This window comes from Aethalodelphis obliquidens, unplaced genomic scaffold (genome assembly GCF_003676395.1).
Source record: "Aethalodelphis obliquidens isolate GAN/ISIS:26980383/991018 unplaced genomic scaffold, ASM367639v1 scaffold23, whole genome shotgun sequence".
NCBI classification, from domain to species: domain Eukaryota; kingdom Metazoa; phylum Chordata; class Mammalia; order Artiodactyla; family Delphinidae; genus Aethalodelphis; species Aethalodelphis obliquidens.
In genome coordinates this window covers 26,965,811-26,978,652 of record NW_020837967.1, presented here as the reverse complement: position 1 = coordinate 26,978,652, position 12,842 = coordinate 26,965,811, and the positions used below count along the sequence as shown (strand labels likewise).

At 37.3% G+C, this 12,842-nt stretch overlaps 1 protein-coding gene across 1 annotated transcript in view; it reads left to right on the top strand.

Annotated features, from left to right (window-relative positions):
- RAB18 (RAB18, member RAS oncogene family) overlaps window positions 1–12,633 on the top strand; it is a 33,440-nt gene extending 20,807 nt beyond the window's left edge. Inside the window, exons 3-7 of the mRNA XM_027122049.1 lie at window positions 1,642–1,703; window positions 5,598–5,670; window positions 6,985–7,103; window positions 7,177–7,243; window positions 10,683–12,633. Coding sequence (XP_026977850.1) covers window positions 1,642–1,703; window positions 5,598–5,670; window positions 6,985–7,103; window positions 7,177–7,243; window positions 10,683–10,858 — 497 coding nt within the window. The 3' untranslated portion in view covers window positions 10,859–12,633. The remainder of the gene's footprint in view (window positions 1–1,641; window positions 1,704–5,597; window positions 5,671–6,984; window positions 7,104–7,176; window positions 7,244–10,682) is intronic.
- Window positions 12,634–12,842: the final 209 nt, after the last annotated feature.

The window sequence follows — 12,842 nt, the reverse complement described above, 5'->3', positions numbered from 1 at the left end:
GAACATTGAGTTTCTTTTCCTGGGTAGACTAGCTGGTAGCAGTCTGCCCTTGAGCAGATTTGTCTTAGGTGTTTAAGAATAGAAAAGTTCTTTCTATCTTCTCTGAAGAACCTTGAGAATTTAACTGTGGAGCATGTGTGACAGGCCGTCTCTTTGCGATGTCTACCAGTGGCCTTCATTTAGTACCTCTACCAAGTCAGAACCATTTCTTCATCCACATTTTCTCAAGTTTGGGTGTCTTTTTTTTAAGCTATATGAGTAAAATGTAAATAATTTCATATTTTTTATAAAAATGGTGTGGCAGATTTCTTTATCTAGACCTGGTGAATAAAAGATTACTTAATATATAGAATTTTTTGTTTGTTTTGCCTCAAAGAAACTGCACTTAGGTTTTCCTTGGACTGTGCAGTTGGCACTGTCCTTTAACTTGTGGTTGCCTGACATTCTAGGAATGACTTCATCAACTTCTTTATCACCTTAGCCCAAGACACCTGTTTTTTTTTAATCTTTGGCATGCAGAAAGACCTGGTGTAATGCATGTTTTGAAACGCGTTTTTATTACCTAATTTGTGTGTGTAATGGATTATCAGAAATCATCCAAGAATTACTAATATATTTCCATATTGGCGACAGGTGTTCTAGGAAGCATTTAGTATTTGAGCATTTACATATATCATCTTAGTTGTGGCTGTTTTGAATTAATTGTGATAAGCTAAAATCTCTTGAAAGTTTCTTTCCAAGTGTCTTGAGTTAATATTTTCCCTCTGGCCAGTGGGATAGACTGCACATTATTTCTGATACTCTCTTAAGACATGTGGGCAGTTACTGTCATTTAAGCCAGATTGCATGTGTCAAGTCCTTTTCCAGGGCAGGGAGAGGTTTTGGGTGCTGCTGTAGTAGAGCCCAATGTGACTTCGTACGGAACTTGTCTTCTCTTCATGTAAATCAGTGCATACAGATTTCACTGCTCTTCGAGCACTCCTCTTTAACTTACGAAGATTCTTAAAGGATTGGGCATAAACGTTTTTGTGTGTAAATTCTCTTTTTGCAATTGTGCAGTAGCAAGTGATTATTGATAAGGTTATATAAAATGAATACTGTTTTTTAGGATAAAAACAAACAAAAACAAAGAATTCTTAAGGCGAGAAAAGAGGGGCCCCTTTATAATTTTACCAGTCTTCCAAGCTGCCCACAGCCAGAATCTGACTTAGGGTGTTGGCGAGCTGTGAACAACGCTCCTAATAATAGCTTGGGGGCCCTGGGAAAGTGCCCCAACCCACAGTCAGCCAGAGATCTCTACATCAGCACGGTGAACTCTAGCTCTTGGCTTTTAATGTGCCGGGTCGATCACCACCTTACACCTTACACTTTCATTTTTTTCAATAAAACGTTTGCTTTTTCAAGAAGTACAGGTAGGTGAATAAATTTTACAAGCATTTGGTTTTCATTTTTCTCGATTAAATTCTAAGCTGCTAAACTTTAGTGACACTTTTTCTTCTATCTTCACATCCATAACTCTAAGAATTCGGATGTGAATTTGGGCATTTAATAAAGTGGCTTTTCTGTTTCTTCATTTTCTTGGTAATTGATTTAAAATGTATGTTTTACTGGAATTCTTATCAAAATTTTCATTTTTCCAAGGTGTTGACTTTAAGGTGAAAACAATTTCAGTGGATGGAAATAAGGCTAAACTTGCAATATGGGTAAGAATTTTTAAAATGTATTCTGTGTAAATATTAAACTTGTACTTTTTGAAGAAGCAGAAATTGATGTGTGTAGTGTTCTAGAGGTGAATGAACAATGTGTGTTTAATAACTTGGGAGATTTGATGTTGATTAAAGGATAGACATAAATAGTTATATCTTATAATTCTGTAATCAGGCAGAGACTTGTTTTACTTACTCAGATTTTTAAAATATATAATCCCTTCAGAATATTTGAAAACAGAGTATTAAAAAAATCATCGTCTGCCAGAGAGAATCATTGTTATTGAATGTGTTTCGTTAAAGTTTTAAAAAGACAACCTACTCTGAACTAATGCTAAAGACAGTTGTTGTGGAGAAGGGAATGAAGCGATAGAAAAAATGATTTTTCATGTTTGTTAGTGTAAATATCTATAAAATTTGAGCTTGCCAACTTTGGATTTTTTTTAAATACTGATGCTGAGTGTTTACTTACTAGCGTCTTTTCATTTGCCTGGTAACCCAACTGTTCTGATCCGCATTCTCTGCTAACTAGACCTCTTCCTGGTAGTGCTGAATAAGGTAGCATTAGCTGCCGGAACGTCCAGGTTACTCAGTCTGCGTCCGTCTGCTCCTCTTTCCGCCTCTCCTTCCTTCCTTCCTATCTCTGTCTCTCCATCTAAGTACGATTGCTTATATATTAAATATATTACATATAAAAATATACTCATAAGCTAATTCCCACATATGCTATAGTTAAATATCTAAGTATATTTTTATAACATGATAATAATATTAGGACTGGTCTGCAGTCATCAAATTGAGTCATACTTCGGTGGCTAAGTAGTAAATGCTGGCTGGGTGGGTGTCAATTACAGATTGAAACAGCAAGTGTTCATGCATTGTATGATCTCATTCATGTTAATGGCATTCTCTGAATGGCACACTATTTCTAACACACACTTTATTCCAAATGACTGTGTGTCTTATGTTTTTTTTGTGTTTTTTTCTAAGATACAATGCTTTACATGATTGGTAGCCTGTTTGTCCCTTCCCCAAAATATGTTTAATATCAATCAGTACAGTAATGTCTAACAAGAAACAATTTGGAAAATGTTGGACTAGACCGTAGTAAAATATATATTGAAGTTTAAGAATGCTCCCTTCTTTCCGAACTGAAGTGGAGCCTGATTTTCCGTGTTTTTCTTGTTTGATTTATTACCTCTTCTGCCCTTGCTCCTGCTGTGACATATACAATTTAGAATAGGATCTGAGGCTTGATGGTTGCTGTGAGATCTTACTTTCATACAAGAGGTTTTTTATTTGTTTGTTTTTAATTTACTTTCTAGTTCCTGCTCAATAAAAAGGTTGGCAGGTATTACTGAAGTGACATCTTTATCATAGGCTTATAAATATTTTTTAAATAAGAGAGGCTTCTCCTGACTGCAAGGATAATATAGTTTCATTCTAAAAAGTATAATCAAAATAGTATGAAATTAATAGAGAAGAAAGTTCATCTTTAACCAATGTCTGCATTTTAGTGAACATCCTATAAAATATGTCAGACACATGCACATTGTTACACGTGTTGTATATGCAGCTTTCTGAAAGAAAGGATTCACCTGCTTGTCACCCTCCCCCCAACACACTATGTACATTGTTCTGTGTCAATAAATATAGAAGTACATCAGTTTAAATGACCATCTTAAGATATTTACACCGTTAATAGTTTTTCACAAAGATCAGAAGTGCTGTGATGAGCATACTAATTTTTACATCTGTGTGTACTTGTCCAGTTACTTTACAGTGTATACTTAGAAGCTGAATTACTGTCTCAAAGAATATGAAGACTTAACATTGGGGTATAGGAAAAAGGTCTTCTGTACTATATATTGTTAATCTTTCTCATTTTTGCCTTTCTGAGTAATAATTTTTCACTTATATTGCATTTCTTTTGATTAGTGAGCTTTTTTCTTGCATATTTATTGATTATATTTTAATGAATTTTCTTATATGCTTTGCCCTTTTTATATTAGTGTTCATCTTTTTCATGATTAAAGTCTTTATATAATAAAAATACTAGCTTTTTGTCATGTGCCACATTTTTTCCACTCTGTCATTTGTCTTTAAAATCTTATTTAAGAGGAGTATACATTAATGTTCTTGTGTGTAATACTAACTCTGTCATATGCTGCAGACTTTTTCCCCTAGTTTGTCATTTACTTTCAAATCTTGTTGAGGATGAGTGTGGGGGGCGCGGGGAGAGAGCATGGTGTTGGGGAGGGGTGTTCTTGCCATACCAAGGGTTCAGTATTTACATGATTAAATCAGTTATTTTCTTCATGCATCTGGGTGTCATGTCATATTTAGGAAGGCCTTCTCACTCAGGATTAGAAATATATGAATCTACTTCATGTAAATAAAATCAGCTCCTCTCCCACTTGGATGCTCCTTCTAGGATTATTCAAACAGAATAGAGTCAGGCCCAGCCCTGCCTCCTGTGCCCCCGAAAGTGCGGCCCACACATCATGACCTACTTGGCACCCACCTCTGAGGTGGTTCTTCTCTACATCCTTCCCTCACTTCTACTCCCCACATTCTGTCATTTAGCCTTTCTAGATCCTTTCCAGCTTTGTCCGTTTCTGTCTTTAATAATCCTCTCTTCTTCCATCAGAAAATAAAACCACATATAATAAGCTCTGCTTCCTTTATCTTACAAAGATGTTATTACTTACTGCAAATGCCTGTTTTGAAGGCAAGCAAAGATCTAACTTCTGACTATTTAAACATATAAATTATATAGTTGTTATAAATTCTGATCCATCTGAGCTTCTGCTTGCCCCACAGCTGAACTCACACTTACAGCCATGGGACGGCAGTTGTTGACATTCGATGTACGTCTTTCCTTTTCTTCAGGTTATTTTACATTAGCAGACTGCAAACTTTTTCTTAAAAGACTGGAAGATATTTAGTTCAACCCCAAGGTGGGCCGTCCAGCAGTACATAAGTGAATGGGTCTGGCTGTGTTCCAGGAAAACTTTATTTAATAAAAACATATAATGAAACAGGTGGTGGGCTGAGGCAGCAGTTTACCAACTGCTGCTTTGCTTAATCTTAGGTAGACTTGAGCCACAGTCCGAGGATGGTAGAAAGAAGACAGAAGGAACCAGGCCCAGAAGAAGAGACTTGCTAATTAGTTTACAACAAAAGTTGAGCAACTATTCTATGGCAGGAATTTCTCTGGGTTCTGGAGTTAAACTGGTGATTGAGCAGATGTGGTCCCTTCCTTGTGAAATTTACATTTCCTAGCTTGTGTACGTCTTATATTCATTACCCCTAATATGAGTCAGAAATGTAATAAGGAGTGGTTTGGTTTTAATGCATTTTCCTGAAAGAAGATACATAGAAAACATTTTTTAAAGTACAACCTAAAAATTGCCTACTTAAAATAAAACACCCCTGTAATTCTCTTTAAATCATTGGTTCTCAACCTTGATTCTGTGTCAGAATCACCTGGTGGGAAGAGTATTAAAACTTCTGTCATACCCTAGTTAAGTCAGAATCTTCATGGGTTCAAGCTAGGCGTCTGTATTTTCATTTCCCAGGAAATTTTATTGTGCCACTGGAGTTGAGAACAATGGCTTTCAATGAAATGAGTTTCATGTGTGATAAAAATCTTAAATTCAAAATTGTAGAAAACCTATACTTTGTTACATTTTTTCTAGAGATGAGGCAGTATTTGTTAGTTTTTATGTTACACTTGTCAGTAAAAAAAAAAAGTCTTATTTAAATTTTAAGTTTTAAATGAGCTTGATATTTTAATAATGCTGTTCAACTTTCTGCTTTTAAATTAGTATGTTGAAGGTTTTTATTTATACTTTGTTTTGTTTAATAATAATTTATTGCCACTTTTAGGATACTGCTGGTCAAGAAAGGTTCAGAACATTAACTCCCAGCTATTATAGAGGTGCACAGGGTGTTATATTAGGTAAGGTTTTACTTTAATATACCGTTTAAAAAATATTGTTTTATTACTGGGGAATTTCTAATTTTCCTTGTTTGTGAAGGTCAATAAGTTTTTCTTTCATTTTTCTTTAGGGCTACTTTTATGTGACTTGAAGTTACATTAACTTCATGTAATATTAATGAATATTTACACTTTTAAAATTTTGTTTCAGCCCTTTGTCTAGCAATTAAAAAATAAAGATCAGACACATGTACTAAGGAGTGGTTTGGATTTATGCATTTTTCTGAAAGAAGATACATAGAAAACATTTTTAAAAGTACAACCTAAAAATCGCTTACCTAAAATAAAACACCCCTATAATTTATCTGGTTTAAAAGCGCGTGTTGCTGAGGACATAATTGAGGACCAGTCCTCCTGTCATTGGTCTGTCTTAGAGTATTACCAGAAACCAATCTTTAGTCAGCAGCTTACAAATATTAACTGCCAGATTATAAAAGAAGGAGAGTGTTGGTTGCTTAGCAGAATCTGTTTTCTTAGTCTTGAAAAATAGCACAGAGCACTTAGTACTATTGATTTATAATCGCACAGAACTTAAAAGCCAAGTGTGGATTTTCAATGTAATTTATTGAAAAGTGCTTGTTCTTAATATTCCTGAGAAACTGTTTAAAATGAATATTGATCAATTGTAGGGAGAAATCTCTTCTTATATATCATGACTTGTGAGGCTTTGGTTTCATTTCTGTTAATTTGACAGTGACTCTCATAGTTTTGGTTCAGCATCTCCTAAGTTTAGAAAACACTTTAAATTAATAAGCTCTTTAGTAAAATGCAGAGTGATGGGAGATGAAAGTGAAAGCAGAGGAAGACGATCAGGATTCCACCCACTAACTTTACATATTTTTCAAATTTTCAAATTCTGGTCCTTGTGAGAAATAAAGTAACAGGGTCATAGATGCTGAAATTTATGTAAAATTTTTTGGTATTTTGCCACAGATTTGAATCTAAACACCTTTTGGTTTTCAGACAAACTTTTTTTATTGTTATAAATGGAGACACAGCTGTTGTTTTGCTTAATTTTCAGTTATCACATAGGATATAATTTCATTTCTCTCACAACATATGTAAATAAAGTTGAAGTACGTATGTAAATGCATATATTTTTTTTTTAAATACACTTGTTTCTTCCATCTGGATCAGTAGGCACTGATTTTTAAGCATTGAAGGCTTAAAAAACAGACTTGTCTGTATAGTAATGTCAGTTCCTAGTACATATCAGAAATGTAATGCCATTGTTTCTTACTTTTGATATTTAATAAATGATTCTTTTTATTTCAGTTTATGATGTCACAAGAAGAGACACCTTTGTTAAACTGGATAATTGGTTAAATGAGTTGGAAACGTACTGCACGAGAAATGACATAGTAAACATGCTAGTTGGAAATAAAATTGATAAGGTGAGAAGTCAGACACTTGGCAGTTTGGCTCTATATTTTGGTAGCTTTTCTTAATCTTTGATTTATCTTTTAGGAAAATCGTGAAGTTGACAGAAATGAAGGCCTGAAGTTTGCACGGAAGCATTCCATGTTATTTATAGGTAGGTGTGTGAATCTTTATCTTTTCATTATTAATGAAGAGTTTTTAAATGGAGTTTCTGTTACATTGTTCTCTTTATGAACCATAAAATGTGTGTATATAGCTCATGGTTGTCTTGTGCTATAAAACTAACCAACTGTAGAACCAGGTTCCTTATTTTTCTTTCTGTGAAAAAGAATAGGATCTCACATCATGTGAAGCCTTACAGAAGAGTCACACCATTCCTCTCCTTCAGGAAAGCCAGGGACCCAGCCCTGCAGTCGCACCTGCTGGTTCATGTGCTGGCAGCAGTGGCACCACCTGAGAGCTTGTTAGAAATGCTTCATTTCAGACCCTAGCCCAGTTTTTCTGAATTAGAATCTGCATTTGAGAAAGATGTTCATGTGATCTGTATGCACGTTAATATGTGAGAAGCACGGTAGAGCTAGTGTTGGCAAATACAGCACGGGCCAGATGTGGCCCCACTGTTTGTATGGGAACACACCATGCCCGCTCACCTGCGTTGCTGTCTGTGGCTGCCTTTGTGCTTCATGGCAGAGTTGCCATTACAGTGCGAGGCAGTATGGCGTCAAAGCCTAAAATATTTACTCTCTAGCCACTTACAGAAGATGTTTGTTGGCCCCTTGTCTGGCATAGTGGACTGGCTCTACCAGTTGGGAGCTTTTAAAAGTTACACTCTCTGGGCCTTACTTATCACGGGTCTGAAACAGAGCCTCGAAGGCAGTTTATAAGAAACACCCTAGTTAATTCTGATGTGAAGCCAGCCTTAGGAATTACTGTTTTAGCTATTCCACTGTATTAGAACCCAGTAGGAATCAGGAAATGGAAATGGGAGAACATCACATATAAAGAGAAGTGGGGTGGTGTAAGTGGAAGGTGTAGGGAATTTTAGACAGGGATTGAGTAGTATCTCTACTGCTTACTTGCTAGGTGTCTTTCATTTCTATATGTTAGTTTGTTCAATTAATATTTATTGAACACTGAGGATACAACAGTGAACAAAATGGTCCAACTTCCTGTCCTCAGGGAGTTTACATTCCAGGCTGGGAAACAGACTCGTATAAGTAAGTAGTGCTATGCAGGAAATAAAACATAGTAAGGGAAGAGGGAATGACCAGGGTGGGAGGTAATACGGAAAAGTTCTTTGAGAGAGTGCCATTTGAGCAAGAATTCGTGGTATGAAGATCAAGACGGAGAGTGTCTCAGGCTGAGAGAATAACGAGTATTTCCTGAGGTAGGAACCAGCTTAGTGGGTCTGAGCAACAGGAAGGAAGCTTGTGGGCTGGAGCAGAGCGTGTGCTGGAGGAAAGGGTGGTGATGATGGGACAAGAGATCTTAAAAGGTCATGTTGGACCTCCTAGGATATGGTAAAGAAATGAATTTTATTCTAAGCAAGGTGGAAAGCAAGGGAGTAGTGCTGTGACTTGATATTCTTTTAAAGAGACTCATTTGTGTAGCAAATGGCCCGTGAGAAGCAGAAGCAAGAGGGTGCTTATTCTCTTACAGTGGCCTAGATGAGGGGTGCTGGTGGTGCTGACTGTGGTGGCAGTCATGGCTGGTGGGAAGTTGGCAGATCCAGGAGACGCTTTGAGGGTAGAGCTGACAGCACATAGGTTGGGTGTGGAGGATAAGGGAAGAGAGCAGTCAGGATAAGTTCAGGTCTCTGGCATGAGCAGCTGGGTGAATGGTGGTGCCGTAACTGAGATGTGGAAGTTTGAGATGAGAACAGGTTTAGGCAGAGGAATAGGGAACCAAGAGTTCTGCTTAGACGTAAGACCTGTCTTTCAGACAACCAGTGGACATCGTGGTCACTGGCATTTAGGTGGCGTTTAAAGTCATGGGATTAGAGCAATCACTACAGGAAAAACTGGATAGAAAAGGGCTGATGATTGAACGCTGGGGCACTCCAGCAATCAGAAGTCAGCAGAAAGAGGAGTGCCAGCAAGTAAGGCTGCGAAAGCTACGCCAGTGAGAGAGGAGTGCCAGCAAGTAAGGCTGCGAAAGATACGCCAGTGAGAGAGGAGTGCCAGCAAGTAAGGCTGCGAAAGATACGCCAGTGAGAGAGGAGTGTCAGCAAGTAAGGCTGCGAAAGATACGCCAGTGAGAGAGGAGTGTCAGCAAGTAAGGCTGCGAAAGATACGCCAGTGAGAGAGGAGTGCCCTCAAGTAAGGCTGCGAAAGATACGCCAGTGAGAGAGGAGTGTCAGCAAGTAAGGCTGCGAAAGATACGCCAGTGAGAGAGGAGGTGCCGGGAGTGTTCAGTGTCCTGCAGGCCACGTGAACCAAGTGTTTAAAGGAAGAAGGCGGTCGGCCACATCAAATGCTGCAAGGGGTCAAATGAGAAAAGGATGTTGGATTTGACAAGGCACAGGCTTTGGTAGTCTTGAAAAGAATAGTTTCCATGGAGTGGTGGGAACAAAAGTCTAATCAGAGTAGTTTGAAGAAAATTTTGAGATAAAGTGGAAACAACTTATATGGACAACTCTTTGTGACAGTTTTGAGAGAGTAGAGAAACCAGGTGGCTACTGGAGGAGGTGTGGGCTGGAGGGCAGGTTGTTTGGTTGGGCGGGTGGGTGTTTAATGAGACGGACAATAATTTTGGTGGGCTTTGAAGCTGACTGGTATAATCCAGAAGAGAGGGCACATGATTTTTCAGTGAATGAGAAGGGATGGGATCCCGGGAACTAGACAAAGGGGGGCCTCAGACGGCAGCCGGGATGGTTCACCTGTTGTAACAGGAGTGAAGGCAAAGCCTAAGGATACAGATGTGGGTGGGCTGGGAACCCTGTCAGTGGGATGATCAGGAGTTCTTGCCAGGTTGTTTCGGGTTTTCTCAATATAGAGCTAGATCATCAGCTGAGGTAGAGGAGCTTTAAGATGACGGAATAAATAGTCATCTCAGACTGGAAAAAAAGGTAGTCACTGGGGAAATACAGGATTGGGGAGCAGGGCTGGATTGGGGAGCAGGGCTAAGTGTCCACATGCGTCTCATAAGCATAAACTTAAAATGGGACTAGTGTTCATGGTTGTATGTCATTTATCCAACCACCTATAGCTGCTGGGTCCCAGGCACAGAGCAACCAGATTGTTTAACTTAGAGCCTAGATTTCCTTATTCTAAAACGGGAATGATACCTGCTTCAGGGGCTAATATTAAGAACTAAAAAAATTAAGGAAAGAACTTTGGCGTAGTATTTGAGTAGGGCTTTAAAATTTACAACTCTATCACAAAATCTTGGGCTTATATACCGCTAGTCTTATAGATAGAACTTAAATAGCTCAACTTTGAGAGTTGCAGGAAATTCGCTAATCTTAAACCTGTGGGGAGAGATTTGGCTTTTTATATATCATCAGCTGATATTTCTGCTGTAATAGTTTTCCAGAAAAACGTAGAAATATGATCAGAAGAGAATATACTCTGACATTTTTCCTTGAATTTCAGAGGCAAGTGCAAAAACCTGTGATGGCGTACAGTGTGCTTTTGAGGAACTTGTTGAAAAGATCATTCAGACGCCTGGACTGTGGGAAAGTGAGAACCAGAATAAAGGAGTCAAACTGACACACAGGGAAGAAGGGCAAGGGGGAGGGCCCTGTGGTGGTTACTGCTCTGTGTTATGAACTCTGGGGAGCTCCATCTCTTGCATATTTGATCGGATAACGTCATCTTTCTGTATATAAACTCTTCAACTGCTATTTTAGGGTCCTTGCAGTTTGCACATATTTGTTTTGTATCATGGCAGTAAATATTTGCGAGAAATCCCACTTATCGACTGTTTCCAGGTAAAACATTATGGTAAGCATGCATAGTTTGCAATCTGCAGTTTTTTATGTAACATAAAATAGGTGTACCTTTATAAGTACATTTGATTTTATGATTTACATTCATCATGTGATTTTTTAAAAATCCACTTATCTAGTGTATGTTGATACAAGGTCTATTTCTGGTGTCCTTTTCATTTAAATACTCATCAATTACTGAATTAATTGGTATGTAGAACTCCTAGGACCACTGAGAGACATACAGGTATCATCAAACCTGGCAAATTTCCCTTCAGAAATAACAAAGAGCATGATTCCATAACTTTTCTAGGATGTTTGCTGATGGATTCTCTTTTAGTACTAAGCAAATTTCTCTTTACAGGATGTAGTCCAGGCCAATTTATAATTAAATCTCTGTTTGTTCTGATGATGCTTCTAAAATAGCATCGATATGTTAAAGAAGTTTGGTCTTACTTTTAATTTAGTTCACAAGTAGCTCAGTTGCTTAACTGGAGTTTTAATTCTGTGATATGTACATGGGATTCATGACCCTTTGTGCAGCATTTTTGCTTATGTGGTATTTGACAGGATGGCAATAAGGTTTCCCCCCATTTTGTTTTCAGAAGGACAGGAATGGTGTGTTTACGTAACTCATGTAGTACTTTGACCACTTTTAGAAACAACACCTTTTTCCATAAATGTTGGTGGTGTTTGTGCAAGCACTTCAGTCGTAGCTTGTGTAATGTTAATGAATATCTGTATCTTATGACTTCCATAAATGGCTAGTTGATACTCAAAAGCCTACTTCTGTGTTTTGAGGGTTGGGGGGAAAGACACTAAATTATAATTCGAGAAAGGCATATTGCTTCCAGATTTTGATGTGTGTGGGAAAATACTGTTGCAATGAAAATCTTGGTAATTTACTGTAACAAGTAGCCAATAGTTTATCAAAACCAACTTGTACAGACTAATAAATCTTTTCCACAGTATTCAGTTTTCTAACCTCTTGCTGTTGTACACTGTATATTTTTTCACTCATATATTTAATTTACATTGATCTCTGCTATTTTAAGCCTCCAGATAAGTAATTTGTCCTTTCAGGCAGGTTACTCTAATACCCCTCAGTAAGATTAATAAGAAATATTAATTTCTAGGCAGTTTGTTCTCTGTATACAGGTGCAAATGATAAACATTTTTGTGGGTCACCTTTGCAACAATATATGTGATAATGGGCTGAAATGTACATCTTCACATAAGAAAACCTTACATTCTACGTGGTTCACACTTGTTAGACTACGTTACATTTGATTAAAGGTTTTCTGCATTATGTATGTTTTTACTAAATATGAAACATATACTACTTTAATGTTGGAGAAAGATAGCTAACACATGTACTTAACGACTTGTTGTTACATTAAAACTGTAGATTTGTATATTTATGTAGTTTCTGTATTGACATTTCTGTTTATTGCTTTTTGCTCCTTGAACTATATAATACTCTTTCTGTGCATTGGATTGTCTTGATTTGGTCAGAATTTGGATACATATGAGTCACTTAACTTTTAACAACTAATTTTGTTTGATTTATATTGTAACCTTTATAGTTTTTAAATAAATATAGCCTGCTTTCCCTAGATGCATTTGTGCAGGAAGTATTATACATTTCCCTATTACTCTCATCAGCTGAGGAAGTCCTGAATACAGTGTTATTCACATTGTCACTATTTTGTTGCAAGCTTCTTGTTTCATAGTGTAGGTTTTCTAAGTGAAGTAGTAGTGATATCTAAAATTAGTCACTTAACAGGATTTTGTCAGTTCTTCATTTCTCAGTCATTTGTAGTAG